Source organism: Dermacentor variabilis, chromosome 9 (genome assembly GCF_050947875.1).
Source record: "Dermacentor variabilis isolate Ectoservices chromosome 9, ASM5094787v1, whole genome shotgun sequence".
Taxonomy (NCBI): domain Eukaryota; kingdom Metazoa; phylum Arthropoda; class Arachnida; order Ixodida; family Ixodidae; genus Dermacentor; species Dermacentor variabilis.
In genome coordinates this window covers 108,694,976-108,722,402 of record NC_134576.1, presented here as the reverse complement: position 1 = coordinate 108,722,402, position 27,427 = coordinate 108,694,976, and the positions used below count along the sequence as shown (strand labels likewise).

Genomic DNA, 27,427 nt, shown 5'->3' with positions numbered 1-27,427 from the left:
TCTGTCTGTCTGTCTGTCTGTCTGTCTGTCTGTCTGTCTGTCTGTCTGTCTGTCTGTCTGTCTGTCTGTCTGTCTGTCTGTCTGTCTGTCTGTCTGTCTGTCTGTCTGTCTGTCTGTCTGTCTGTCTGTCTGTCTGTCTGTCTGTCTGTCTGTCTGTCTGTCTGTCTGTCTGTCTGTCTGTCTGTCTGTCTGTCTGTCTGTCTGTCTGTCTGTCTGTCTGTCTGTCTGTCTGTCTGTCTGTCTGTCTGTCTGTCTGTCTGTCTGTCTGTCTGTCTGTCTGTCTAACAACTAACTAACTAACTAACTAATCTGGAATAGCCAAGGATACCAGCCCAGGCCGTATCCGCATTATGTTCTCGCCAATGGTCCAGTAACGCCATCTGCCCACCGAAGCTTTGAACGCGTTCCGCATCGATACGTCGCGTCGCAACATGCGGTGAAGGATGCGAAACTCCTGCAGATGCACCGGGCCGCCGGCTTCTTTTCTTTCTTTCTTTTTTTTTTTTGCCTGTCTTGTCCAGACACATCGTGCTAAAAGAAGACCAGACGTGCGCCTTTTAGAAGACGTGTGCCAAGAATCACAATGTTTCGTTTCGCTTCTTCGCATTCCTGTTCGTGTTTTTCAGCACAACGGTGCGCCATCGAAACCCTTACTGGAAACAGGAAAGGCGATTTAGGTGTCTGTGTTTTTTTCTGATCGGTTCAGCAACGTCAGGAATCTGCCGCGTTGCTGATTGATCATCTTGGGGAAAAAAAAAAAACCGTGCCAACTGACGACGCCGCAAGGAAAAAGCGCAATAGCCAGACAATTTTAGTTGCATGTTTCGCAACTAGAACTGTCGTTGAAGAACTTACGCGCATGCTTACACACAAACATTATAAATTGACGTTGCCGATAACCTCTCCTGGAATGTGCTCCTCGCATACGTGATTAACAACGCCGACCGCTTGATTGGCTGCCAATGTCGCAAATTTTCGTGCGCACCATCTTCGCTTTGGGTAACTTTGTGCGAAACGCTTGTCTGTCCTAAATTAGAGTGCGCATGTGCGATTTGGGACCCTTCTCAAATCGTTTCTTACCCACGCCCTTGAATCTGTCCAGGATCGAGCCGTTCGTTTCACTCTATCAAATGTCTAATGTTGCCTCAATGTTACCTTAATGTTACCTCAGTCTGATGTTACCTCAATGAAAATAATCTTGAATCTAACTTTGTCTGAGCCGCAAATATCGAGTTCTCTCTATTTTACGTAAGATTCGTCATGACAGACCTATTTTGGAATATTCTGTTTCTATCCCCTAGCTACATATCGTCTCGATGTGACCACCGTTCCAGAGTACGTTTTCAAATGTGTCGGACCAGTCTGTGTCATGACTCTCTTGCCTGCCAACGACCGGTTCCGAACGGAACAATCTTCCCACCTCCATCGCGCGATATCGCTGACACAGAAAATTTCAAGATTGCTTCACAAGCTGCCTTGCGATACTCTTTCGTATTCTACCGTATATTTTACGTGCATTATAACACTCCTTTCTTAAGTGCCTTCGGGCCCTAAAAGTATGCTTAATATATAATAAATAAATAAATTTAAACTTTCGATTATTTTCGCAGCGAAGTGCGAGTTCTAAGCCATCTTTCCATACATATTAAGATCATCTTGGATAATCTGTCGTTGCGTGCTTTCTTCGTTTTGTCACAAAAAAGGCAATCGACAGTTTAATATGTCAAGTCATTTGTTCCGTTTCGTATCGGCTTCCCTCCGATTCGGCAACTCCCTGCGCGCTTTTCTTTTTTTCTTTCCGTCTACGCACGCTCGCTTTTCAAGCATTTCCCGCCACGGCCTCGGAGATCGGCGGTGTGCGGCATAGCGCGTCATCTATGCAGTGAAGTCTACACTATACCTTCCTGGATCTCGGATGACGCGGCGGGCAATTTCTTTGTTTGGTCTCCTCACCTACAGGTGCCGCCGCGAGCGCTTCCGTCCCGCCGTCGTTATTTTATCGTTGCCTAGATGGCGCAACCGTCTGCAACGGTGGCAGCAGACGACAAGGACAACGACTGCGTTTTGGAAAGAGATTTCCGGACGGCGTTTCGTAGTCTGCCCTGTATGGCGCTCGCACACCAAACGCACCACCTGCTCTGGCCTTCGTCGTCGTCGTCATCATCATCATCATCTTGGGGGCAGTTTTGTTCATTCCAAAAGCGCGCCCTTGGGACCTAGCGCTTGCGTAATAGCACTCGTCGCTCGCATATCCTGCCCCCCCCCCCGCCCCTCCCTCTGCCTCGCTGTTGGTGACGTTATCCTCTTTCCGTCGACGGTGTGTATGTGAGAGCTCACGCCCAGTTCTCTGCAGACGTCAGTGGCGTTTGAACGGCCGGGCCTCTCTCGTAACTGTGTCGTGCGCGTAGTAGTACGTCTGTCCGCGTGCTGGCGTGTGTTTGTGTGCGTGTCTTCTGCCACCGAGGACATCGTTGTTCTACCGACCGCTTCCCAGCGCCGGCAGGTTTACCATCCGGAAGGGTAAGCCATGCCACGAATTCGCCGCTTCTGGACGAACCACAATCCCGTTATCTTGTTGAGTGTTCGCCACGTCTTCTATTTTGTCTTTTTTTGCTCAACCGTCGTCGCTGTGTGTATAGCTCTTGCTGTCGGGATGGTTGGCGTGCTTGGTGCTCGTCTCGGTCACGACGGCGTCGGAGTCGTACCTGTCCTTGGGCGGCATCGCGTGTCCGCGTCGCCTAGGGAGCCGGGGCGAAAGAAACCACGTTTCTCCTCGCGAGAAACTTTTGACGTTCGCACTGGCCGACTGACGGGGGGCGTTGCGATGGCCGAGATTGGCGCTTTGTGCGTGCTTTTCTTTCCGCGTGGCATTGACCGATGCATACTCGGTTTATTTAGCTTGGCTAACAGGTTGGAATCGGCTGTGTTTTGCCTGTCCCGTCCCCACTCGCGGGGGGGTCCAAGTGCGGAAGCGACTGCACCTAAATTACCCTTGACGAGGCATGCTACCACTACTCTCTGACGTTCCACTTCTTGCATGCGACCACTTTAACCGAAAACCTTACACGTTCCGGCGTGGGTCAGCTTCTTAACCTGTAGCTTAGCAGTCGGTCCCTGTATTACAGCTTCGCAATTGCGGCGGCTAACGGTAGAAATGTTCGTGGCCCTCGGCTACACGGGCAACAGTGGTTGTTGCGCTTGGGGCGTTGCTACTAGACCCAACCTAGACAGCGACGTCGGTCGCGCCCACTTTCCTGGCGGAGTTCTCTTTACCAGCGACGTACGGGTGTCGTCAGCGCGCCCGGCTCCGTAAACGCCGCGGTTCGCGCTGGATCTTTCAAGTCGTGCGTCTCTTTGACTCGTAATTCGCTCCGAATGTGCCGATGTGTGCGGCGCTATATATATCCAAAGTCGGTGACAGCCTAAGAATGCACTACCACAGATACTCGGCTATCGTGCCCGGATTTAATTTGTGTAGATACGCCAATTACGTTCACTCGTTTGTGACGTCACGGAGATGAACTTCCTTGGATTCATTTTTGACGAAAAGTCGCAAAAAGCTGCATCGAGTCGCTTGACGAGGTAGCTGCCACCGCGGCAACGCACGGTTGTCCGAAAGTGGGGTAATACATGGTAAATTGTTGCTTAGGGGTTTGGAATTACTTGGAATGGGGCAGGCAAACCTTTGAGCCTTTTTGTGTGCAGTAAATAGCGCAAGAGACAGACGCCGCTCTGTATCTCTTCTGTGTTTTGCGATGTTTTCCGTCCGTTCTGAATGCCTTGAAACCACAACTAGCCGAACAGCAAACTCTGCCGAATCTCTTTCAATATCGGCCTGTGTCGCGGAGTGTTATTATTATTTTTTTTTTGTCGCACAGGCACCCAAGGCAAGAGCAAGCAGTGCGATGTCGTGCGGGCGTAGCGCATGCCGAATTCATAGGTTGTCGCTGAATTCGTGGGTTCCTCATCGACGCATAGCGGCCGAAATTTACGATTTCAGTGTAAAAATGTCCGGGTATTACAGCCTGTTTACGATTGTCGTAAAGATGCTTATGATTTTACGATATTTGTATTTAATTTGTGTCTAGCTTATGGCGGTAGCTATATTAAGAAAACGTACGATCGCCGGCCAATTTCAGTTTTCGGAGCCTCTCGATTATTGGGACGGTTACCCGCAGCAGCGTGGGTAACTCGGTCCACTGAAGCCACTATGTGTAACGGCAACTATATATATTTTTCGGGTACTGTTATGTGAATATTTCATGAACTCCGCGGATAGTTCCGTCTGTGACGCAGTGTCTTGTGTGACTTAATTCTCTCGCGTCGTGCGTTTCTTTGCGCTAAAAAGAAAGCTATGAACAGATAATCGCAGCTTTGAATGTAAAGCGGTGTGTCTGTGTAGTCTTGTGTTGACGTCATTGTGGCGCGCCGTCTTTGGGAGTTACCCGCAGTACATCGAGAAGCTGCGTAAACGAGAAACGCGACAGCACGTCAGGCTGTTGTCACGTCTGTCAATCGATTGTCCTGTTCTTGTGTCCTCATCTTCAGTACCGTCTTGGAATTGCGCTTACCGGTATTCAGTTAAGCACGTCAGGCGCGCGTCTTGGGCCCAGCGACAGATATCGATAACGGCGGTAATGCGGTGACAAACGGTGCACACGCGCGAGTACAGGGCACTGAAGTCACCGTGATCGCAATGTTCGGGGTATACCGGCACGTTGAGAAGCACCGCGTCCGCACCGGTGAGTTTTAAAATGTTACACGACTCCGGCAAATCGTCTGGCCGGCGTTTACGGTCGTTCGAAGCGAGCCCCTCGGAATTGTCTCGTTCGTCAACCTGCAAAGCAAGCTCCACAACGCGTTCGAGGACGACGTGGTTCGTTGAACCCGTTTCGGTATTTACGCGGCGTTCGGTTTTTTTATTCGCTCGCGTTTCCCATCGTATCTTCTTACTTTTAACGCCTTAAAAGGAGCGTTAAAGACAAGCAAATACGGTAGTTGCCGCTGAAGTATGCAGTGGATCATGTTATCCTTCAAATGGCGTCGATCAAAATAAGCCACGTTGGCTGCTGCTTTACGGATAAGCGCTGTTGCCATCTCGCATAACGCACGTTGCTATGCCGCTGCTGTCTTCCAGCGTCCCAATCGAAGCCTCTACATAATTATTGCTAACTGAGGCCGCCTGTTTAATGCCTTTCTATTGAGAGAGATCGTAGTCTTTTTGGCAAACGCGCGTTTCATAACTTATGCATGCAACGAAACCCTCATTGTGTTTCTCAAACATAGGCGTTTTTTATAGCTAATAGGTCTCTCAAAAAGCCGCGCCGATCTGCTGTTTGTCTGAGTGACAAGCCTGCGCACTCCTGCAGCGGTGGGGGGGGGGGGGGGGGGGGCGTCGGCTGAAGTACGCACGCGAGTTCCACGCTGCTCTCTCATTCTCTCGGCCGCTTCGTGAAACGACGCGACGTTTATTCGGGCCGACGCCCACATAGAGACAAAGTTTCCCGCGATGACCCCGATGATGACGGGGCGGAGAGCTTTTCTGACCAGTTTTATTGTTGTTGTTTGTTTTGGTTTGTTTTTTTCTGTAAGTGGGTGGGTGTGCTCTGGGGATTATCAACGAACCCTGCTCTCTCCTACGTTGCTGTTAGTCGCGCCTTTCGGTGCGTGTAATCGCGGTAATGTCGCCGTCGCGTTCGTATATATTGTAATATTGCCTATAATAACAGCCGCATGCTCTGGCGCGACGCGCTGTTGCTCGGTGCTCAGAGTCAAAACAAAAGTTCAGGGAAACACTGTCGCCTTAACCTGTTGGAGGCGCTTCGCTCGTTTTTCTCGTCCTCCCCCTTTCTTGGAAAATATTTTCGCACACCATGGCAGCCGTGTGGTGTATAATATAGAGTTCGTCGTTATCGGGTTTTCTTACTTCTTTTTTTTTTTTTTAAATTCGTCGGTGGTAAAAGTGGGGTGCCATCTTTTTAACGGGAAAGTCGAGGGAAAATCGGGGGCTTTGTTGTCTGGTGGTCCACAGGTCTTTTTTTTTTCTTTTGTAGTTTTTACAATCAAACGCTGGCAGTGGTCTCCTTTTGTACACAAACTTTCTCTCTAAATTCTAAATCCACTCACAGGGTCATGCAATGGCAAAGAGAACTGCTCGCGAATCGTTTGACGAGCTTTTCTACAAATCTTCGTTGTCAGGCGTTATTGCTACATGAAAAAAAAAAAGCAAACGTTTATAGAGAAGGGTCTACCACTCCTTCTTTGTTTCCTGCGCTTTTTTTAACAAAGGAACGAAGTGCAAGAAGTATAGTGCACCTATATATGGTTTGCAGGAGGTGTTACTTTTTTCTTATCTTACAAGCCCTTGTTGGCTTGCGTTATCATGCATATGCATCTTGCATATCATATGCATACAGGTCTGTATACCTGTTGGTCCTTGTCCCTCGTGCTGTTCAACTGGCTCTCAGTATACCGGGTGTCCCAGCTAACTTGAACCAAGGGTTTAAAAATGAAATATTGGGGTCAGGAGAGTGAAACTACCTGCATATTGGTGACAGGCATTTGGCGCACCACAGGAAATTTTTTGTATTGCAATTACTTAACTAGTAATTAAAATAATTTTTTTAAAATTTTTAATATTGACTTTAGACACTAAGTGTGATTCGCAAAGTTGGAGAGCACTTTCAGAAACCCCCATTCCATTATTCGCCATAAAGAAAACCTTACGTGTACCTCTTTTTTCGAGCTCGAAAGAAAGCCCGCGAAATACAAAAAAAACCACGTGACGAGCGCATTCGCGCGCCGCGATCGTGCTGCTCTCAACCGTGCTTTCAGTGAACGAAATCAGCTCCGGTATTCATTCGGCGGCCCCGTTTCAGAGGCAGGCCGATATCTTGGTGGTGGTTTCTTCGGCCGTGTCAGCCAGTTCGCGCGTGACGGTGTAAATTGCAGCGAGTGCGCTGCGCTTTGCAGTCGCGATAAAGACTGCCAAGCTCGAAGTTTTCAAATGAGAGGAGTTTTATTTGCCAGTTGCAAAGAAAATAAAAGTGGCGGTTTATGGCTTGGCTGTGCGGCGATGACAGCCGTGGCATGCGGTTGTCCTGACTCCATTTCATTTCGGTTTCTTACCAATTATAAAAAGTGCTCGAATAGGTCACCTTGTGCGACGATACAGCTATGGCATCTTGTAACCAAATCAGCCGTTGCATTTCGTATGACAGCCTCAGGCATGTTTAAACAGACTTCCGTTATTTTGTCTTTAAGGTCTTGCGGTGTGGAAGTTGGTGTGCTGTACACCTTGTCCTTGATATGACCCCACAAAAAGTAGTCCAGAGGTGTCATATCAGGAGACCTGGCTGGCCAGTTCACGGGACCTAGTCGTCCTATCCATTTCTGCGGGAACGCTGCGTCGAGCCAGGTCCGAGCCTTGGCGCTGCTGTGCGCGGGGGCGCCATCGTGTTGAAACCACACATTTGTGGCCCTGGCGAGCGGTAGATCCGAAAGGAAGTCGTCAACGGGTCCTCTGAGGATATCATTGGTGTAGCGATCTGCTGTCAGCGTCTGGTCGAAAAACACAGGCCCGATCAAACTACCGTCGAAAAGTCCACACCAAACACTAAATGACCACTGGTACTGGTGCTGCGTCTGTAAAACCCAGTAGGGATTTGAATCGCTCCAGTAATGAGCATTGTGCAGGTTCACCTGTGAATTGCGCGAAAAACTAGCTTCGTCACTCCATATCACTTTGTTCAAAAAATCCGGGTCGTCCTGCATCTTTATCAGAATCCAATTAGCAAAATCGGTCCTGTTTTGGAAGTCCCGTGGCAACAGATTTTGATGAAGCTGTACGTGGTACGGATGCAGGCGGTGTTTGCGCAGTATTCGCCAAACTGATGACCTGGAGACTCCGGTATCCTCGCTCACGCTGCGCACGCTTGCTTGGGGTTCCAGAGCGAACAGCGATAAAATATGCGTCTCGAAGTCCTCGTCAAAAACAGGTGCTCTGTGTCGTGTGGACGTAAAACTGCCCATCCGTCGCAGCGTCTCGAAGGCACGCAGGATCGTTACTGAACTTGGCCGCCTGCCTGGGTGCCATTGTTGCATAAGGTCTGCAGCGCGCCTTCTGTTCCCATGACATGCACCTAGAGCCAGAACCATGTCTGCTTTCTCTTCATTTGTAAACGGCATGTCTGCAGTGCTAGTAATCACTACACCAAAGATTCAGTCTCGCATGAGAGTGGCATAAGAAGAGCACACGACAAACTGTGCTTCACCGCTGCTTCCAGCTTTCAAAATCCTCATTAGGAAACTGCAACACACAGCCGCCAACACCTCGCGGCGAAACATTATTCCCTGTATTTCTCTTTTGCTTCTGAGTGACAAAGCAGACTCGCCATCTCAGTATCTTATCAGATTGGGACTAAGTCGTCGTCGCCGGGTGCCAACTAGCTGACGCGGACGAAAAACCCCCGCCAAGATATCGGCCTGCCGCTGCAACGGGGCCGTCGAATAAAGGCCGGAGCTGATTTCGTTCACTGAAAGCACGGTTGAGAGCAGCACGATCGCGACGCGCAAATGTGCTCGTCACGTGATTTTTTTTGTATTTCGCGGGCTTTCTTTCGAGCTCGGAAAAAGAGGTACACGTAAGGTTTTCTTTATGGCGAATAATGGAATGCGGGTTTCTGAAAGTGCTCTCCAACTTTGCGAATCACATTTAGTGTCTAAAGTCAATATTAAAAAATTTAAAAAAATTATCTTAATTACTAGTTAAGTAATTGCGATACAAAAAATTTCCCGTGGTGCGCCAAATGCCTATCACCAATATGCAGTTAGTTTCACTCTCCTGACTCCAATATTTCATTTTTAAACCCTTGGTTCAAGTTAGCTGGGACACCCGGTATAATACGCACACGCACGCACGCACACGCACTTCCAATAAAATTATTATGATAATAAATGGACCAATCAATATAGCCAGGTAAACGCCTCTCAAAGTCGCAGCTACTCTTCGCAATGCAGAACAATCAATTCCAGCGCTGCGTTAACTCGCTTTCTTGCGAATGACCGTCGCTTACGTGCGACGTGCGGAGAATGCGATGCAATGTGCCGTTGCCGTGTGAGCAATGGCATATATATGTGCGGTTATCACTCGAGTGTCAGGCATCCACCGGGCCGCTGTTAACGCGCTCTGGCGGTCGCGGAATGCAAACGAAAGTTTTGCGTGACTGAACATCAAAGGCGCCAAATCGATCTAAAGCCCCACATTCCTCTAATGTAGATACGTGTCGCAGATTTGCACGGTGTCGCAATTATGACTATATTTTTCTACGACTTCTCTACGTTGTATAAGATTTTTTTTTCTTCTCTTTTGTCTTCTCCGCACGCTACCACTGCTGTGTACGGCTTGCTGGAGCTTTGTCAGTGTGCGAAAGTGCAGCTTTTTTCTCCAACCACCTTTCTTTCGCTGTACATAGCGCAAAAAATAAACTGCCGTGATTGATTGATTGATCGACCCAGCAATATCTACTGCTCTCGCTTTTAGCGCACTTTACCCCAAGGTGCTTTACCTCGTCTCGCTTCGCGAATTCGTCTAAATATATACGAGGGGACGCGTAAGTCCACGTCGAAAAGTTCGCGAGCCGCGGGAACCGGCCGGACAAACGTGAATTTTCGATCAGTTTGCAACCATATAGCCAGAAAAAAAAAAAAAAAAAAAAAAACGTGCAAACAGTATGTGTTCTCACATGCCACTTCAAGCTGGCTTCGTTCCAAGGTTGCATAAATAATCGGCTATTCAGATTTCAGTCTGCAAACGTCATTTTCTTTCCTTCCTTCTATCTTTTTTTTTTTTTTACGCGGACTGCGTGCAGTCGTAAATACGGTAATATATACTGCGATGTGTACGCGCTAGACAGCAGCGCCCGTGGATTCATGTTACGCTTGCTGCGTCTAATCAAAGTGCACAAAATTCTCTGCGCAATGAGCAACTTATTTCACATGCTTGCGTATACGAGCCGGTCGGTAGGGGACATCGTACTGCGAAATCCCGCCTTTCTCTGATTCGTGGAAATGTTGCACAATGCAAGGACGTTTCTGGTGCGCTGTAGTTCATCACGGAATCGCAAGGGGTCGCCGCCAGCGCCGATGCTATGTCACGTGTTTTCGTGTTCCGATGGAACATTTCTGTAGCTGTGCGTTCCCGCTGGGATAAAGCTTTCTTAAAATTCAGACCTGCCGGCATTAAAATCCGAAAAAGGTTCGCAATCAGAAGATATACTAACATTTTACGTGATATTCTAAAATTTGATTACTTACCGAGTTGATCGTTATTGAAGATTCGCTGACTTTGTCAAGGACGTTGTGAAACAGCCAGGCACTCTTTCTAATCCGCGACTTCACACTGACGTACCGATGCTGTGGTTTTGGCGCGAAATTCAGAAATATAAACTTTCAACACTTCACTTCCTCTTCTATATAGCAATCAAAATATATACCACCCCGAAGTCTACCAAAGTAGTTTCTAAATAACGCTTTATCAGCCTAAACTGCTTTACCGGCCGTTTCTGTTTAGCGTCTCTTCGAATGGAGTGGCAGTCACCTCTGTCACGGCTTGATCGCCATCTGCACGTGTTTTTTTTCTGGCTCTGCAGAAAAGTTCCTAGCGTAAACTCCCGTGGGCACGCGCAGGCACGCGCTCACATACACACGCGCACACATACACACAAGAATACACACGGACAGACACAAGTACACACGGACAGACACAAGTACACACGGACAGACACAAGTACACACGGACAGACACAAGTACACACGGACAGACACAAGTACACACGGACAGACACTCACACAGCGCGCGTGGCTTATCCACTATTGGGCGCATTGAGCCTACGCAACGCCGCACGACTCCGAGCTTCGTTACAAACAAGGTTGCCCCGTCGGTCGCGTTCGACACGGAGGCCGCCCCGCGGTTTGTTTTTTCTTCCTCACGGTGGCTCTCTATTTATAAGCCGCACGTGCAGAACCTTGCTGGGCGCGTGTCGGCTGGCTTCTACGTCGTGTGACGACGGAACCGTCGCCGTACCCGTGTACCGCTGCACCGCGCATAATTCACGTTGCTGCAGTGCAGCGCGCTCCCGAGTCTTATACAGCCGCCAAAGCGAGCGCTTGCTGGGCCGGTGCAGCCAGTGGTCTCGCTCGACCGGATTCCCGAGAGGGCTATTAATAATGGACGCAATTTGTCGATGGCTGTTGCGTCTCGCCCCCCCCCCTCCCCCCTCCGTCATACCGTTTTGTTTACTTTGTTCTTTTTGCGCGCAGAAGCTGCGCTCACTCGTTTTCATCGCCGCGTGGTCACCTGCACTTTCGTTTTTATTGTTCTCTCTTCGATATACTCTTGCGACGTGTACCTCGATCCACGGTGTATAGTTTGGCTCTGCGTGGCCGATCTATTGGGGAGATTTCGTAGTCCTTCTCCGTGCCAGGTCGGGCGGTTGGTTGTTCTGCTGGCATGCCTTTCTCCCGATTGACTCCGATATTGGTCGATTCGCAAGGAACGTTGGCCTCCCCCCCCCCTTTCCCCCGTTCCCCATACTCGCCTTCGTAATTGTCTGGAGGGGAGCTTAGCGTCATGCGTCTGGCGATCGGCGGCAGCAGACCTGTTGTTGACTTCCCGGCTGTGGAGCGGGCGCGCGTTTTTTGTGCGCGGGAGGGAGGGAGGGAGGAAGGGGAAAGGCGCGATCAATGATCGCGGTGACCGCGCAATGCGACTCGCTCGCAAATTGGCGCGCCGCTTCTCGCGTTATTAGCGCATGTGTATAGATCGGCTGATGTGACGGGAGCGGCGAGGGAAGAGGTGGACCTTTAGTAAGGAAGGGAAGGCCAAGGGTGCTTGTAGGTTTACTTAGTAGTCGTCGCTTAACTGATTTCGGAATACGTCGATCGACGACGTGCCTTTGTTCGATTGGTCGATAGCTTTCGTGCTTTGAATTCGGGGCGTGGCATGTATGACCCCTGCCACGCTTTCCTTTTGAGGTCCGTCCTAGTCTTTCGCAGATACCATGCGTTGGGTAACCTCAGTATATGCTTGCCCGGGCCCCCTCGGGCGTTGAGCCCACTGCCCTATGCGAGGCGGACGACCGAAGGAAAATGCGAAGGAAATACGTCTTTCTGGCGACCAACGTGGCTGATTGCAGATTAGTTCCGTGTCTGTCTTGAGCAAAACGAAAAACGTAATGGGCCAGTGAGAAGCAGAATCTGAAAGTACCGCGGACAGATAGCGATACGCAATGCCTCTCGCACCTTAATCGATGCGGCACCTTTGGCAGGTGCCCCTCTGCAGGTGGCGGTTTCGGGTCGTTGCGTTTAGGTGTCGGCGCCGCAGTCTGATTTCGCGCGTGTACAGGGCGTCGGAGTCGCAGCGGATGATAAGTCAAGTGGGAGACCTTTTAGAGTATATTGGTGGAAAGATAGCAGGGATTGGACATGATAAAACAGGAGTCCTTGCAGGCGTACGTAACGGTACACTATAGGGATAAAGGTTTTAAACATGAAAGTTGAGATCGAGATCAGATATAGGCAACTAGGCTAGATACGTGTAGTGAAACCTGATTAGATCGAGCATGCTGGGTGACTATTTGTCTCCGGTCTGTTTCAACGTGAAGCCAATAAACATCTTCATCACCAAGAGCAAAAAAAAAAAAATGCAAACCGGGGTGCTTTGCTGTTCTTGCTCCCGCTGTTAACGCATGACGTCGTGGAATTTCTTCAGTGCTAAACGTTGCAAGGCAGGAACTTGCGTACGTGACAGCCATCTTGAAACACCTCGCAACTGGACCGCACAACAGAAAGGGACACACACAGGCGCAAACTAGCAACTGATTTTGTTGAAGCCGGAACCACAGGTGTACATAGCCATGTAGCGCACTATATGCTACATGCCACAATGGTCAGGTGGTCAGGTTACCAGAGACGACGTGGACGACTCGACCAGTGCACTGACGGTGTGCCAACAGTCGAATCGAGGGACTCGGGTTTCAGCCCGCTCGAGCGGGCTCGGCTAAAAAAGAAAAAGTTATTTGTGGACACCAGGCACCAGCGTCTGTCTGGTTTTTTTTTTTTTTTTTTGGAGGTATTTAGGTTGCTCGGTGCGACGTGCCCCTCGTTTGTGATGCGTCGACCGGACGTCCTGGTCCTTACGCGCCTCGCCCGTACCTCCGGGCCCGTTTTCGATGCCCCGCATTCTTTGGCGCGTCCTGGCATTCGCGCAACACGAGCGACTCGCTCACAACCCCAAGCTGCGCAGACGCGCCGTTACAAGGAAAAAATGGAATTCGTCGAACAGGAAGTGATTAAACCGGGCGCGAAAGGCATTTCTGCACTGTACAGTGCAATCGCGTTTTGCTCGTCTGATAAAAGAAAGCCTCTAACGTGTCACGAGCTAACATCTCACGAGATGAGTCTTTTTCAGCCTCCAAGAAGCTTCATCAGCTGAGCCGTTGCATCACTTGTGCAGGCAAAAAACGAGCTAACATCTCACGAGATGATTCTTTTTCAGCCTCCAAGAAGCTTCATCAGCTGAGCCGTTGCATCACTTGTGCAGGCAAAAACTGTGGGCTGTAAAAAAGAACCACGAAAAGCCTCTTGTAGAGTGTGCCGACAACGTCGTGTACGAGATCCTCATATCCTGCGGAAATATATACATCGGCCAGACGAGGCGATGCATCAATGACCTAATAAGGGAGCACGCAAGAAACCTAGCTAATAAGGAGTATCTTGCTGACCATTGCAGTGGCTGTCCCACTTGTGAAATCTCGTTTGCGTCGCGTGAAAATCCTAGGCAAGAGCAAGCAAAAAACCGCTCGGGACACGTTAGAGGCTTTCTTTTTTTTTAAATGAGAAAAGCAAGTCGAGATTGCTAAGCGCAACATCGATTGCACTATACGATGCAGAAATGAAATTCCTTTCGCGCCTGGTTTAATCACTTCCTGTTTTAGACGAATTCCATGTTTTCATTGTAACGGCGCGTCTGCGCAGCTTGTGGTTATATATACCTGTGCGTACGGCTTCAACAAAATCACTCGTTAGTTTGCGCCTGTGTTCGTATTCCTTTCTGTTGTGCTGTCCCGTTGCGCGCCATGTCAAGGGGGTTTTCATGTCAAAGTACCAAACTAACCCAACATTCAACTCTTTTAAAACTCGCGCGTAGCGCTTTATTTATCTGCATAGCGTCCGCCGGCCCATCCAAGTCGTTCAAGTATGCACCGTGCAGATGCGTATTTGGAAACACTTTTCTCGAGGCTGCGGCAGCGCCCGCCTTGAGGTCTTCCGCTTGTCCTTGCGTGTTCGCGTTTTTTTTTCTTTTCTTTTTGTCAAAGTGAACCACCCCAGCAAGCACTTGTGAAACAGTCAAGCTACGTTTTAAATTTACAGGCCCTAACGTTCATCATGCCTGGATTCAGATATAAGAACTTTATGTACAGTTTCCTGTTGAACATTTAGTCTGGACACTTTTATGAAAGGCGTGGGTGTCTAGCTCCTACGGGCGTTAAAAAAAAAAAATTGTTTTGGCTTTCTATTGCCGACGGGTGTGCGTGTCCCCTGTCTTCTTTCTCGTCGACTGGCTGACGCGCCTTTTTTATTTATTTGTTGCAGTAGCGCGGGTCGTGGTTAAACAAAGTCAGTGGCTCAAGGATGGCGTGCGATTCAAGTGAGATTCAAGGGTGGCGTGCGTTGGTGGGATCGCACGCTCTCCCTCATTGGCATTCCCCGCGGAAGAGCGCCAGTGTCGGTCCGGTGCCTTTCTTTTCTAATTGGCGTAATGATCAATATCGACGGCTCTGGAGCTTGAGAGAGGGAGAGATAAAGACTCATTCGCGTGATCTGGTAACCACGTTGTGTTGCCCTGGTGAATCTGAAGCTGTCTTGCGTCCCCCCCTCTTATCTCACGGGCAGCCGTGTTTGGAATAGTCGCGTGTGACTCGTGACCCCCCCCCCCCCTGCACCGACCTTGAGCAGTCTGGAGAGTGGTCAGCTTTGGTTAGGTAGTGACGTCGTCGTGCGAACATTCGAAATCGGGTCGATTATCTGTTGTTTATGGGAGGCGCGCGAAATTCAACAACGGCAACTTTCACCTTCATTTTTCTCTTCTAGTACTCGGCGTAATATTTCGAAATGAACTAGTTTTTCTTTTTTTTTCAAAGACAGCTTTATCCGTCTAAACTGTTTTCAGTGTTTTGTTTAGCGTGTATATACCTTCAAAAGAACCACGCGTGGGGTGGTCAACACTAAACCGAAGTGCTCCCGCTAACGACGTGCCTCGTAATCAGGTCATATAGAATTAAAAAAAATATCTGTCGAGAGCGCGGAGACTGACGGCAGCGCCTCCACATCTTCCTGACGTCGCGCATTGCGAACGCTCCTGAAAACTGCTGCCGCACATATATATGTAGCGTATTGTATATACGGGGGAACCTCCTATCACGTGACTGTCTACACGTGCCTTAACGGGGTGAGCGTACGCGCCACGCGTATGCACCACGTCGTCCCTCCGTGTCGTGTTCGGCCGTCGTCGTCGGAAGTCCGAGCGCGCGCCCTTCGATTTCTCTCCGTCACTCACTCGGGTGTATACGCCGGCCACGCCCTTGTCGAGACCCCTCTCTGGCTGTCGCTGCCTCCGCGATCGCAACGGCCTCGTGACCGAGGGTCGAAGATTTCGATCAGGTGGGTGGGTGGGTCGGGGAGGGGGGCATCGGAACTATGGAAGGAAGCCTTCGTTTTGCAATGCGCCGGAAAAGCTGTATACAGGCGCGTACAGGTGGCGAATTGCTCGTTCTCCGTTGTATGTGAAGTGTGGCGAAGCGGCTGCGCTAAATTCGAAGCGTCGAAATCGACGAAGCGTCTCCCTCTTGCCTTATTTTACTCACTCGTTGTCCAAACTTGAGGTAGAGGCGAAAAAAAAAAAAACATATCCAGAAGATTTATATGCGAACTCTTAGTGGGTTTACGTCTAGAACGGCGTGGTCTGCGAGGAGTTCAAAACGCGTTTAGCCTGCGCTGTAGTCTGCAGAGAGGTGATGAGAGAGAGAGAGAGAGAGAGAGAGAGAGAGAGAGAGAGAGAGAGAGGCTTTAGTAAAGTGGTTGGTTTCTGATAGGCCATTCATAAATGTTCATCAAAGCCGTACGTACGTATAGCTTACATCTTCCGATTTGATTGCGTGACCATGCGTGTGGTTGCAGAGTGACGTTCAGTGTAAGCTGTGGGGTTGGGGTGAGGGGCCGAATTCCCAGAGTTGCCCTACGGAAACGGCTTTAGGGGTACGCAAAGGGACCTTTCTGCTCATTCTACCGGAGTTCCTTGCGGCTTCAGTGATTTTTGTATAGTTAGGTTTTTCTCCGACACTTCTTAAGAGGAAGCTTTAGCTCGAGTGCTCCTATCTAAATACATGTAAAAGGAGAATTCGTTTTTCTCGGCAACCACTGCACCAACTTTGAGGAGGTTTGTTGCATTTAAAAGACAAAATTAAAATCTAGTGACTGTTGGTTTCGAATTTTTGAGTTAGGTCGTCAGTTTTTTATTAAAAATTGGCAAAAATTGTAAATTTTCAAAACACGAAACTATCAAGTTTACAACTCTGTAACTCAACCAGTAAATATGATAATACAATTCTGTGAATTGCATCTAATAGTACATCTAAAGCGGACGAAATTTATATGTTACACATGAATATAAAAAAATTTAATCGTAGGGAAATACAATTTTTGCAAAACCATTGTAACCAACGTAACAAATTCACGTAAGATGTAAAATGACATATTGAATTTGTCCGCTTTGAATGATCTAATGGATGCCGTTTACAGAACCGCGATATCAGTTCTTGATGCAGAGCTATGAATTTGTAAACTTCGTGCTTCTATTTTTTTCAAGCGGTCAAATATTTGAAAATCGTTTTAAGAAAATTTAAGTCCTAAATCGAAATTCCGCTTCCAACAGTCACTAGAATTTAACTTTCTCTTTCAAATGCAACAAATTTCATCAAAATCGGTCCAGGGGTTATCTCATAAAAACGTTTTTGCGTTTTACATGTATTTGAATAGGCCGCGTCGGAGTTGGGCCCGAGCTAAAGCTTCCTCTTAAGGATCCACTTGCGTCTGCTCTGTGTCTGCGTTTTGGGTGTTGCTTAAAGGCCCATTTCTAACTGAAATGCGCCCGTTATTGCGCCGAAGTAGGGAGCGCGCTTTCCTTTATTTTGCAGCTAGTATAGAAGCAGCTTGTACTCGCTGTTTCCGAAATTTCGCCCACCATGCGTCTCTACCCTCCTTCTTTTAAAGATCCCGGGCGAGAACGTTTACGGGGATAAGCTCCGGTTGAGACCTTTGCGAGGTTTCGTTTTCTTTTCTTCACGAAACGAATGTGGGTGACGCCCACAGTGGGTCGTTATCGAAGGTCACTGTCACTCGACCGAGCCAGTTTCCGTAACGTTTAAATTTTTCAAGTGAGGTCGATTATTTGCGCGGTCATTCGCCGACCTTTTTATGCCCGCTAAATGAATGCCACGTGTTGTTTACATCTATTGTTTGCCTGGCACTGGCGGCAGCAGTGAACGTGCGGCCTGAGGCGCTGAAGCGTGTAGCGTTTATCGCGTTGCTGCGCGGACCTAGTGCATAACATCAGGGTCATTTACGGCCGTTCATGTGCGCCGAGGAAGCAGTGCAGGAGCGGTTGCTACGGATGTAACGACACCTTGGCCGGCACGGGCTTTTTTTTTTTTTTTTTCGCACCTGCGTCAACAGAGCAGAACTCGCGCCGACACGCTATAGCTTTGTTACGCCTGCTACGTAGCTCGATAACACGTGCAGCGAGCGCTATCTGCATGCTTATGCATTTCTCTACTGTCAGTGTAGCTGACTCGTCTCTGATTGTCGTGTCATCAGCCTGCGGCACGTAATGCATTGTCCCGAACAATGGCAGTGCGCGTTGAATGCACACACACCCCCTGCAGTGCGCGCTTGCGCTAAGCCTCGCATTGACTTTTACGTGACGTGTCGCCAGGAGGGTGTTTATTCGGCGCGCGCCTCTCCGTTAATAGTCGTCCGGCGCGCATTGTCGTCTCATTCGCTGGCGAGGTTTCACGCAGTACAGCCGAGCGTATACTGTGAGTATATACCCCCTTTTACTGGAGCGCGGAATGAGTCGCCCGAAAGACTGAAGGTTGATGCGGACGTCTTTTGCTGACCAGGCTGTGGCCTTGCAGCCAGCTTACAGTATACTGGGGACGTATTCGCGACCCCTACGACTATCGCTTTCTCGTGACGAAGTGCTCAACCAGCCAGCGCTCATTGGCTGAAATTGAGCAAAACCGGATGAGCCGGTTGGCTGGTTTGAAGCACTGCGTCACGCGAAGGCGACGGTGTCGCCGAAAAGTGATCCTCCGAGAATATATACGTCTGCCGCTTTCGTCGATTCGCTATATGGCTTTCGTGGATATGGCCCGAGCCATGGGGTCAGGTCCCGGTCGCTGTGCGGTGAGGCGTCGCATGGGCGTTACGTCACGCGAAGGCGAAATTATCACCCGAAATTGAGTCGAGCGTAAGCGACCTCAGCTTTTTTTTTTCCTGCGCGCATCGGGGGCCGGAAGCGGCGATGTCTTCGTCCCCGGCTTGCAGCTGATCGGCCCGTCAATTTTGGCCATTTGGCGGTGGTATATATCAAACTGGGCACAACTGTCAAATTTAGCCACCTTGTCATCTCTGATTGGCTACGCCAGGTCGGCTACGCCCAACTACCGGGGGGGGGGGGGGGGTGCTACATCAACGTCTATTCGGTGACAGCGCTCGATCTCGTGCAAAGGTCCAACTCGACTGGATGGAGACATCTTTCGGCTCACTCGTACTGGGCGAAAGTCGCCCTGTCCTGGCCGGCCTTCTCGTGTCGCGAAATTGTGGCGTTCCCTCGGATCTCCGACGTTTTCCGTGACCGTCGGGGCGCGTTTTGCGGGCTAAATGTGTGTTGCCGAAAAACGCGTTCGACGTGCGTGTATGCGAGAAGGCGGCGCGCAGCTTTCCACCCCGGTCCTGTTTTTAACGTGCGTGTACTACGCCCGTGCACCGGCGCGCTGTGCGAGGCAAGGCGGTGCTGCGTTGTCGCAACGAGACTGCAGCGACGGATGCGCGTTCCTTCTTCTACAGCGGAGCTGTTAAGGGCTACTCGCCCCACTATCGCGTCCGCGTGTAAGAAAAGAAAAAAAAGTCCCGAAAAGATAGTGCAATGCCGGGCCGACCCGCGGCAGAGGTGTTGCAGGCATATTAAGCACTCCCCATGCGCGGGCCGATCCTGAAGATAGTGAAATACCGCGCCGGCCCGCGGCGGAAGTGAACCAGGCGTTTTAAGCAACGCCCATTACCTGGGCCGATCCCGAAGATAGTGCAATGCCGGGCCGACCCACCGCGGAGGTGCAGTTCGCCATTAGGAGGCCCACATACACAGCTTCGCCGGCCATCCTTCTTCACTGAGTGGAAGGGCACTGAGTTTTTTTGTTTCGCTTGTCTGTGCAAGCTTGGCTCACCCTATGTAGGCCCACTGCAAAGATATGTCACTTGGGCTGAATTAGTTATGACGAGCAGTTGTACGTTCGCACAAACTTTAAAGAACACCTAAGCAGACGGCGTGTACATGTCGTAGTTAGCGGACATGAGGTACGTAATGCCGGGATGTCTGCGAGATTTTCTCAGCGTGCCGTCCGATCGCCGAGGAGCCGCACGGTATTGGCTACGCGACGCTTCCAACCAGCGCCCCCCCCCCCCCCCCCCCTAGTGTCGCAAGAAAAAATCCGGTATCGGCGTCTGACGTCGTTTAGGCAAAAAGATTTTCGTACCATCCATGCCCTCCATCTGGTGCGAGGAAGTTATTGAACTAATTATACACAACCTACGGACGTGTTAGCATCGGTTTGTAATTTGAATATACATTTCAATTTGAATTCTGTTACGCAAAAGCTCGAACCCCTTTAACCACGTTTAGTCCCTTTAAAAGGCATCTGCCATTTGCGCACATCGGCGCATGAATAGATTTAGATTAGGGGACGCAAGAACCCGAGGCAACAGTACTGAGCATGCGCACACCCGGACATAGAGGTCTGCGCATCCACAGTACTGTGGCCCCTAGTTCTTGCGTAGGCTAGTTGCTTGCGTCCCCTAAAGCTCTCTAATGAGTCCATGGAGCAACGTGCCAGTTTCCGTGAAACACTTACAGATGGCACTCACATCTGCCGCATCATGGCCCATGCAGGAGGCCACGTTTCTACTAGAAAGCCCGCCTTTATGCACAGCATTCGCCACAAGCGTTTCCCGATAACCAGTATGGTTACATATGCTGCAGTTGCCGGGAAGCATGAGGAGCAGTCAGATCTTTGAATGCTATCGTGTTCCACTCTTAAAGGCGAACCTTAAGCGTCCTCCAAATTTTGCCTTTCTTTGTTGTTTATTTTTCAATTTTGGTATCAAAAACGTTTTCTTGCGAGCTTTCGGTGACTCATCCACTCGTATTTGAAGTATAAAATCTCTCACGAAGCTGCTATATATATATATATATACCCTATCTGAAGCTACATTCTTTTACTTGGCCCAAATTTTGTTGCAGTTGGTTGCGGGTTCGACTCCCGGCTGCATTTCGATGAGGTGTAATGCAAAAATGCCTGTCTGCAAATTCAAATGCACATTGAAGAACCCTGGATGGTCAAAATTATTCCGGGGTCCTCTCACTACAGCATGCCTTATAATCAAGATTGTGGTTTTTGGTGTACATCTCAAGAATTTTAATTTGAATAAGTTGCAGTTGGGGCCTTGAAGGCACAGCCACTGGTTTTTGCAAAGTCTACGCAAAGCTTCCGGTGAACCGACCACGGTGACTATGCAATAAAAGGCATAGATGGGGGGCAAACATACTATCATAATGCAGTGTGTCTCCTGGCAAGGGTCAGAGATTGTAAGGGTTTAGAGATGACCATGAGACATGGTGATAAAAAAAGTTCATTTACATGTAAATGGATAATCAATCACATTTGACTCCTTAGTGCTGTACCTCATTACTTGCTCAGCTATATAGCATGTGGATGCGCGGATGTTTTCATATTCCTTTTCATATCTTCGTGACTAGTGCAACAGGCCGTGTCATATATGTTCATGGGTGCACCGTTATAGTCGTGGGCTATACTTATTGTACGTACTCGTATAGGCTTCGGTGCTATGATCGCCAGTAATCGTAGCCACCTTTCTGTGATGCCCAAAGCAGCTGTGGTAGATGCAGTGTCAGTCCTCTCATCATGTACTCCTAATTTGTTGGTCTGTCAGCTCAATCCTAACATATATATTAATGTCGACTTTACTTTTATTGCTGTCCCCAATATTCTATCAGTATTTCATATAGTTGCATGTTGATATTACTACTTCGGTATTGTTACGTTGCTGATGCGAGCGTTTAATGGTTGCAGGGCCTCTCATGAGTGACTCAGCATGGGCTGCTCAAACACAAAGGCTGTGGAGTTGACCAACGAAGATCTTGAGTTCCTCAAGAAGCACACAGACTACGATGATGCCACGATACGGGATTGGTACGCAGGATTCAAGGTAAAAATTTTTTTTCTACGTGTGGTAACTGGTTTCAAAGGGATGCCAATCAAACATTGTTTACTTAAACATTTAAGATGTTTGCTAAGCCTGAAAAGATGTCCCGGTCTTTTATTCTTACATGTGTAGCAACACTGCCCAGGAATTCCTGCAACAGGAATACTGTGCTAATCCAAACTACCGTATTTACTCGAATCTAACGGCCGCTTTTTCTCTGATAAAATGGGTCCAACAATTGCGTGCGCGTTAGAATCGAGCACGGCCCTAAATCTGCGTTACCATACCGCCATCGGCATTTCAATATGGCCGCCTCTACGTGCTTCGAGCCTAGCTGCCGTAGCTTCCTCCATGTGCTGTAGTACGTGTTGCACTGTCCGTCACTGTCCATGTTGCACTGTCCGTAATCGTTTGTGAACTTGTTTAATCTGTGCATTGTTTTACTTTGCATATTTGTATCTTCGATATTTAGTTTGAGTTATACAGAACTAAATTGTGCTTTCATTTGAGTATGCAGTAGTTCCTATGCGTATGAATTGTACGGAGAAGTGGCTGCAAGCAGCTATTTGATATTTGATTCAAAAATATACTTCCCAAATCACATTGAACTCACAATTCAGTTTGCACATTCCTACTCTAGACACTATAGTGTAAAGGCATTGCTGGATGTTTGCATGTAGTGCTGAGCTTGAAAATAGTAATATTGACATATGACTTATGTCCTATGACATATTACATATGTCATAGATGGCAATACCTGCTGCATAGTCCTGGGAAAATGAATTTCATTGTAGCTGAGAATACTGAAGCGTTTCAAGGGTGCAAACTGGGCATTGGTGACTAGCTGCATACAATTGTCTTATTAGAAGGAAGCTTCCATACCACCAAGTGCAGATGTAGCGTGCGGTGATTTTGTTAAAATCAAACTGTAATGTAAAAATCTGTAAAAATTATTTTTTTTTGGCTGCTCGCGAAATCCTAAAATGCTGTTAGTGATAAGGAATGGCTGCAGCTTGCATGAGCCGCCCATGCTTACAGCGAGCAAAACTGAGAGCGTCCTGCTCATTTTACCTTCGTGACATGTGCCGGCCTTCAGATTTAATCCCTTGTTTGGCAGCGTCTGCCAAGAAAGTGCCATTTCAAATTTGTCGGCATTAAATATTTCCGACGACACAAGTCGGCGATTAAGTCTTTGTTGGAAGCGCTTTGTTGGAAGCGGTGCAGCTCGGCGCAGCTTTCGATATATCAAATATAGCAGTAAACGGGAGTTCAATGTACACGCAGTACATAGCCATACTTCACATAGGACTTTCAAGGGGATTTTACAACTGTTCGATATAGACAGTACTTCGATATATTTGAATTTGGTATATCCGGGATTGGCTGTTTGTTTATAATATTTGGGGTTTTACGTGCCAAAACCACTTTCTGGTTATGAGGCACGCCGTAGTGGACTCCGGAAATTTTGACCACCTGGGGTTCTTTAACGTGCACCTAAATCTAAGCACACGGGTGTTTTCGCATTTCGCCCCCATCAAAAGGCTGTTTGTTTATAACTTACAGCAAATGTTTACAATGTCTATGAAAGTTTTGCAATTTTTCAGAAGTCCTGTTTGTACATCATGCATTTAAATCTAATGCAGGTGCAGTTTGTAAACTCGATGTTATTTTTATGAGTTAATCTCGTATAAAGCATTGAGCACAACTTTCAACCAACTTTTGCAAAGTCTACGAGCACATTTCACAATTTATGGGCTCATAGTGAATTTTTTTCTGTGAACATGGCACCTGCATTAAAGGTGGATATTTTCATGTGCTTGGCATCACTATAATTACTTTCCTTCCTTCCTTTCTCTCTCTCTCTCTCTTGCTTTCACATTGTTTCTGGGGAGCAGCAAGACTGTCCGACGGGCAAGCTCTCTCGCGCCAAGTTCCTGGAGATATACCGCATGTTCTTCACAACGGGCAACCCCGAGAAGTTCTGTGACCACGTATTCCGCACATTCGATGCGGACAACAACGGCCACATTGACTTCAAGGAGTTCCTGTTGGCCATCGGAGTGACGGGCAGCCAGAGTTCAGAAGAGAGGCTCAAGTGGGCCTTTCGCATGTACGACATCAATGGCGACGGCAAGATTGACCAAGCAGAGATGGTCAAGATAGTCCAGGTGAGGGGCCTCGCCAGTTCTTTCCCCTGGCTTTAATAAGATTGGCTTTAAGGACAGTACAATTGCAAGAATCGTGAGGGGAAACATTCGGGCAATTCAGAAGCCTGCGAAGTTATGGTCGTGCATTATCACTGGTGATTGGCAGTAGTTGCACAATTTGCCATGACTGGTAACCAAGGTGCAACTCGTGGCGACCGAGGTTCCCGGTGGAAAGCGGGGCCATTCCCTCTGCCACAATAAAAAGTGCTGTTTAGTGCTGTTTACGTCTGCTTGCACCATTACTGCCCTGTAAAGTAACTTGCAGCATATTCTGATGTCCTGCTTCTGTGCTGCTGATTTGTTCTGCAGCCTTGCAACTTTAGTTGCCGATTTGTAGTATGGAGCATCTAGTAACTGTCCCAAAATGCTAGCTTAATTGCCGAAGCAACCATTTGCAGCAGTTGCTTTATAATCAACTTGGTCGCACGGCCCCATGCGATTGCCGATGTGAATGTGCACTATGGAGAGCCTAGATGCTCGGGCACCATGAAATCCTTTTCTAGGCGCCTATAACAGGCACCAAAAAAACACTAAATATAGGTTCCATATATTTTCTTTTAGGCATGTGCAGGCTCATTTAATAAGTCTGCGCATCTGAGGATACATTCCAATTTTTTTTCAGGAACACAGCCCCTACACTTCCGTTTTGTAAATCTTTTCACAACTACCGAGAGCCTGCTGTGGTTGCTTGGTGCCTTTGGTGTTGCGTGGCTAAGCACAAGGTCGCAGGATCAAATCACGGCTGCAGCGGCCGCATTTTCATGGGAGCGAAATGCAAAAACTCCTGTGTACCGCGCATTGGGTGCACGTTAAAGAATCCCAGGTGGTCAAAATTAATCCCAAGTTACCCGGCACGTGATAACATTATAAACAAAGTAAGGCTAGAACAAAACACGAAAAAATGCATTTTCTAGAATTATGGTTCATGTTTATGTTTGATAGGCATGATAACGGCATTTCACCTAAGTTCCAGTCTCCAGCTGTTACTGATCTCCCAAGATGGCCCTCATAGATTATGACATGGCATTTGATTCAGTAAGTACCAGCAATTATAGAGCCATTGCGGAATCAAGGAGTGGAGGAAGCATTCAGGAATATCTTTGAAAGTATCAACAGGCGTTCCACGGCTACTGTAGTTCTTCACAGGGAATGTGGAAAAATACCAATTAAGAAAGGTGTCTGACAATGGGATGCAATCTCTCCAAAGCTTTTCTCTGAATGCTTAGAAGTATGTTATACTGGGAAAGATTAGGTATGTATATCTACGGGGAACACCATGGCAATGCTTTAAATGCCTTGCAACAAATCATCAAAGGCCTTCACTGGCAAAACCCAAGTTTAGATTTCGGCATTATCATGCAGGTGAGTAAGGTAATGTTATGTAGCCCAGTGTGAATGGAATATTTTATATATTCATTAAAGAAAGCTTACTTATGGGCTGATTAGAGTGGGCTAATTTGTGCAGCATTTTCTTACATGGTTGAGGTGTGAGGTGAGCCTGAGGAACATTGATAAATAAGCATAGCTGAAGCTGGTCAGTCGGGCTTGGCAATGGGGGTGGGGTGATAACTGTTAGGCTGCTGCTGTTGTAGCAGAGATGGTCAATCTGAATGTGTATGTTGCAGACCAGACTTTCTGAAGCTTTTTTTCGCTCTCTGCTCTAACATGCTGACGATAGACCTAGAATAGATATGGTGGCTTAAAAAAAGTGTTCCAGGAGCCCTTCAAATCCTGAACTGCCATGTGGATGAGCTCGTCAGGGCTGCAGTGTGCGTCAAATTACCATTTTCTTGGATTAAGGCTGGCTTGAGTACTGGCATGCATTAGAATAGTGGCATTAGAATAGTACCATGCATGAGCAACGTGGCAATGTGCTAGGAGCGGAAATCCTCTTGCAGTAAGTGGAGCCCGTCGCCTTTATTCCATCTTTGAACCGTTCCTCCTTACATGGTGCTGTCCACGCATGTGGATGCATATAATCAAGTTTCCCTGTTGTAGGGTAGCCAACCAGGTGCTTGCCTCATTAACATCCGTTCTTTAAACCTCTCTCTCTCTCCTCTTTTTGCAATTCGTGGAACGGCTTCCCTGTTAGTGTCAGTTGCTCCATCCAGTGTCATCTATCACTCAGGTAGTATTTGTGTGCCTGAGTCTTCTAGTAATAATCTGGCAAGGAAACACTCTTCTCCCCTGTCAGAAAGCAGTGCTTTTACAGGGACTCGTCATGGCAGGTGAACGCTATGTGAATGAGGCCTTGCTCTGTTTTGCCTTTAAAACGTATACACTGGTCATAGGCACGAAGCCCGACATTAAACATGTTTCAGTTTGCTGGCAGTTCAGTATTTAAAGGGCTCCTGGAACACTTAAAAGACCATATCTGCTCTAGATCTATTGTCAGTATGTTAGAGCAGAAAGCTAAGGGAATTAAAATTAATGCACACAAACCCAGCGATCGGCCAGAAATTTTAATATACAAACATAACAAGAGTTACCCTCGACTCGGATTTCCTATGCTAAGTGCTGCATTTCACTCTCCCATGACATCTTAGGGTATTGCCGATTGCAGCATGGCATTAGTGCAAGTCTACGTGCCATTGTTTTCAAACCTTCTCAGCCTGTTGATGGTGTTCCCGTGGCTAGCACGATTGGGCAGTGGGCACTCCAACCTCGGAGGTCATGGCATCACTGCTAAAGTTGCAAGAGCTTCCACAAGGCAGCCCTTCATGCACCGAGTGCCTGGCACGTGGATGTGTCGTTCCCATAGCTGCAACACGTCGCCCGTGGATCTGCGATACCTAAAATGGTTGTGAAATGTACTGCCGCAGCTTTTTCGTGCGATAGCCGCAATATCGCGGGAAAGTAAATTACACGTTACACTTTCAACCAATGATCATGGTGTGCCACTCATTGATGTCACGTCCATTGCATGAAGTACATGAAACCACCGCATTGTGATGCCGTTATCCTTGCTGCCTTAAGAGCTTTCTCGAAAGCGTTGCATGGCCCCTTCAAGAGCTTCTTGCAGGCATTATTGCCCAAGTGCAGGGGTCATAAGTATAAGTATATAAGTGCTTATTATACAAGTACTTAGTACAAGTACTTAGTATAAGTACTTAGTAAGTATAAGTACTTAGTATATAAGTAGGGGTCATAAGTATATAACTGCAACAGTTATTCTTCCACCACAACTTTTTTTTTGCAGGCCCTGTATGAAATGCTGGGGCCCGGCGCCGCCACTTCCGATGAGGACACGCCGGAAGAGCGCACAGGAGCGGTCTTTTCCAAAATGGACACCGATGGCGACGGCAAGCTGACGATGCGAGAATTCCTCGATGGCTGCTTGCAGGATCGGAAGCTGGCAGGGCTCCTGACCGCAAACACATCCTTGCAGCTGAGATAGCCCCAAACTTTCATGGCCTGTGCTTTTGCCTTCGACCATGTCTTTATTTTTTTCTTCCAGCACTTCCTCCAAATTCTTTCCCTAGAAGAGCATTTTATTCTATTTTTGTTGTAATTTAACAGCATGTTTTTTGTTGTTTGTGTCCTTTTTGTATACAAGCATTGTGCTACTTCGTCACGTTTGAATAAACTGCCCCTACATTTCA

The 27,427-nt window shown here is 48.1% G+C and overlaps 2 protein-coding genes across 4 annotated transcripts in view; both read left to right on the top strand.

Annotated features, from left to right (window-relative positions):
• Nca (neurocalcin homolog) overlaps positions 1–27,427 on the top strand; it is a 153,419-nt gene that overhangs the window by 96,719 nt on the left and 29,273 nt on the right. The gene's annotated exons all lie outside the window — the stretch shown is intronic.
• Positions 2,311–27,427, top strand: LOC142557259 (neuronal calcium sensor 2). 3 transcript variants are annotated; one of them, XM_075668969.1, is made up of 4 exons: positions 2,311–2,520; positions 21,486–21,621; positions 23,514–23,786; positions 27,025–27,427. In XM_075668969.1, exons 2-4 carry the CDS (start codon positions 21,508–21,510, stop codon positions 27,220–27,222), a joined length of 585 nt encoding a protein of 194 aa, XP_075525084.1. In that variant the 5' UTR covers positions 2,311–2,520; positions 21,486–21,507; the 3' UTR covers positions 27,223–27,427. The 3 variants fall into 3 exon arrangements, with proteins under 3 accessions (XP_075525084.1, XP_075525083.1, XP_075525085.1); XM_075668968.1 differs by lacking the exon at positions 2,311–2,520 and adding an exon at positions 17,998–18,152; XM_075668970.1 differs by lacking the exon at positions 2,311–2,520 and adding an exon at positions 18,468–18,586.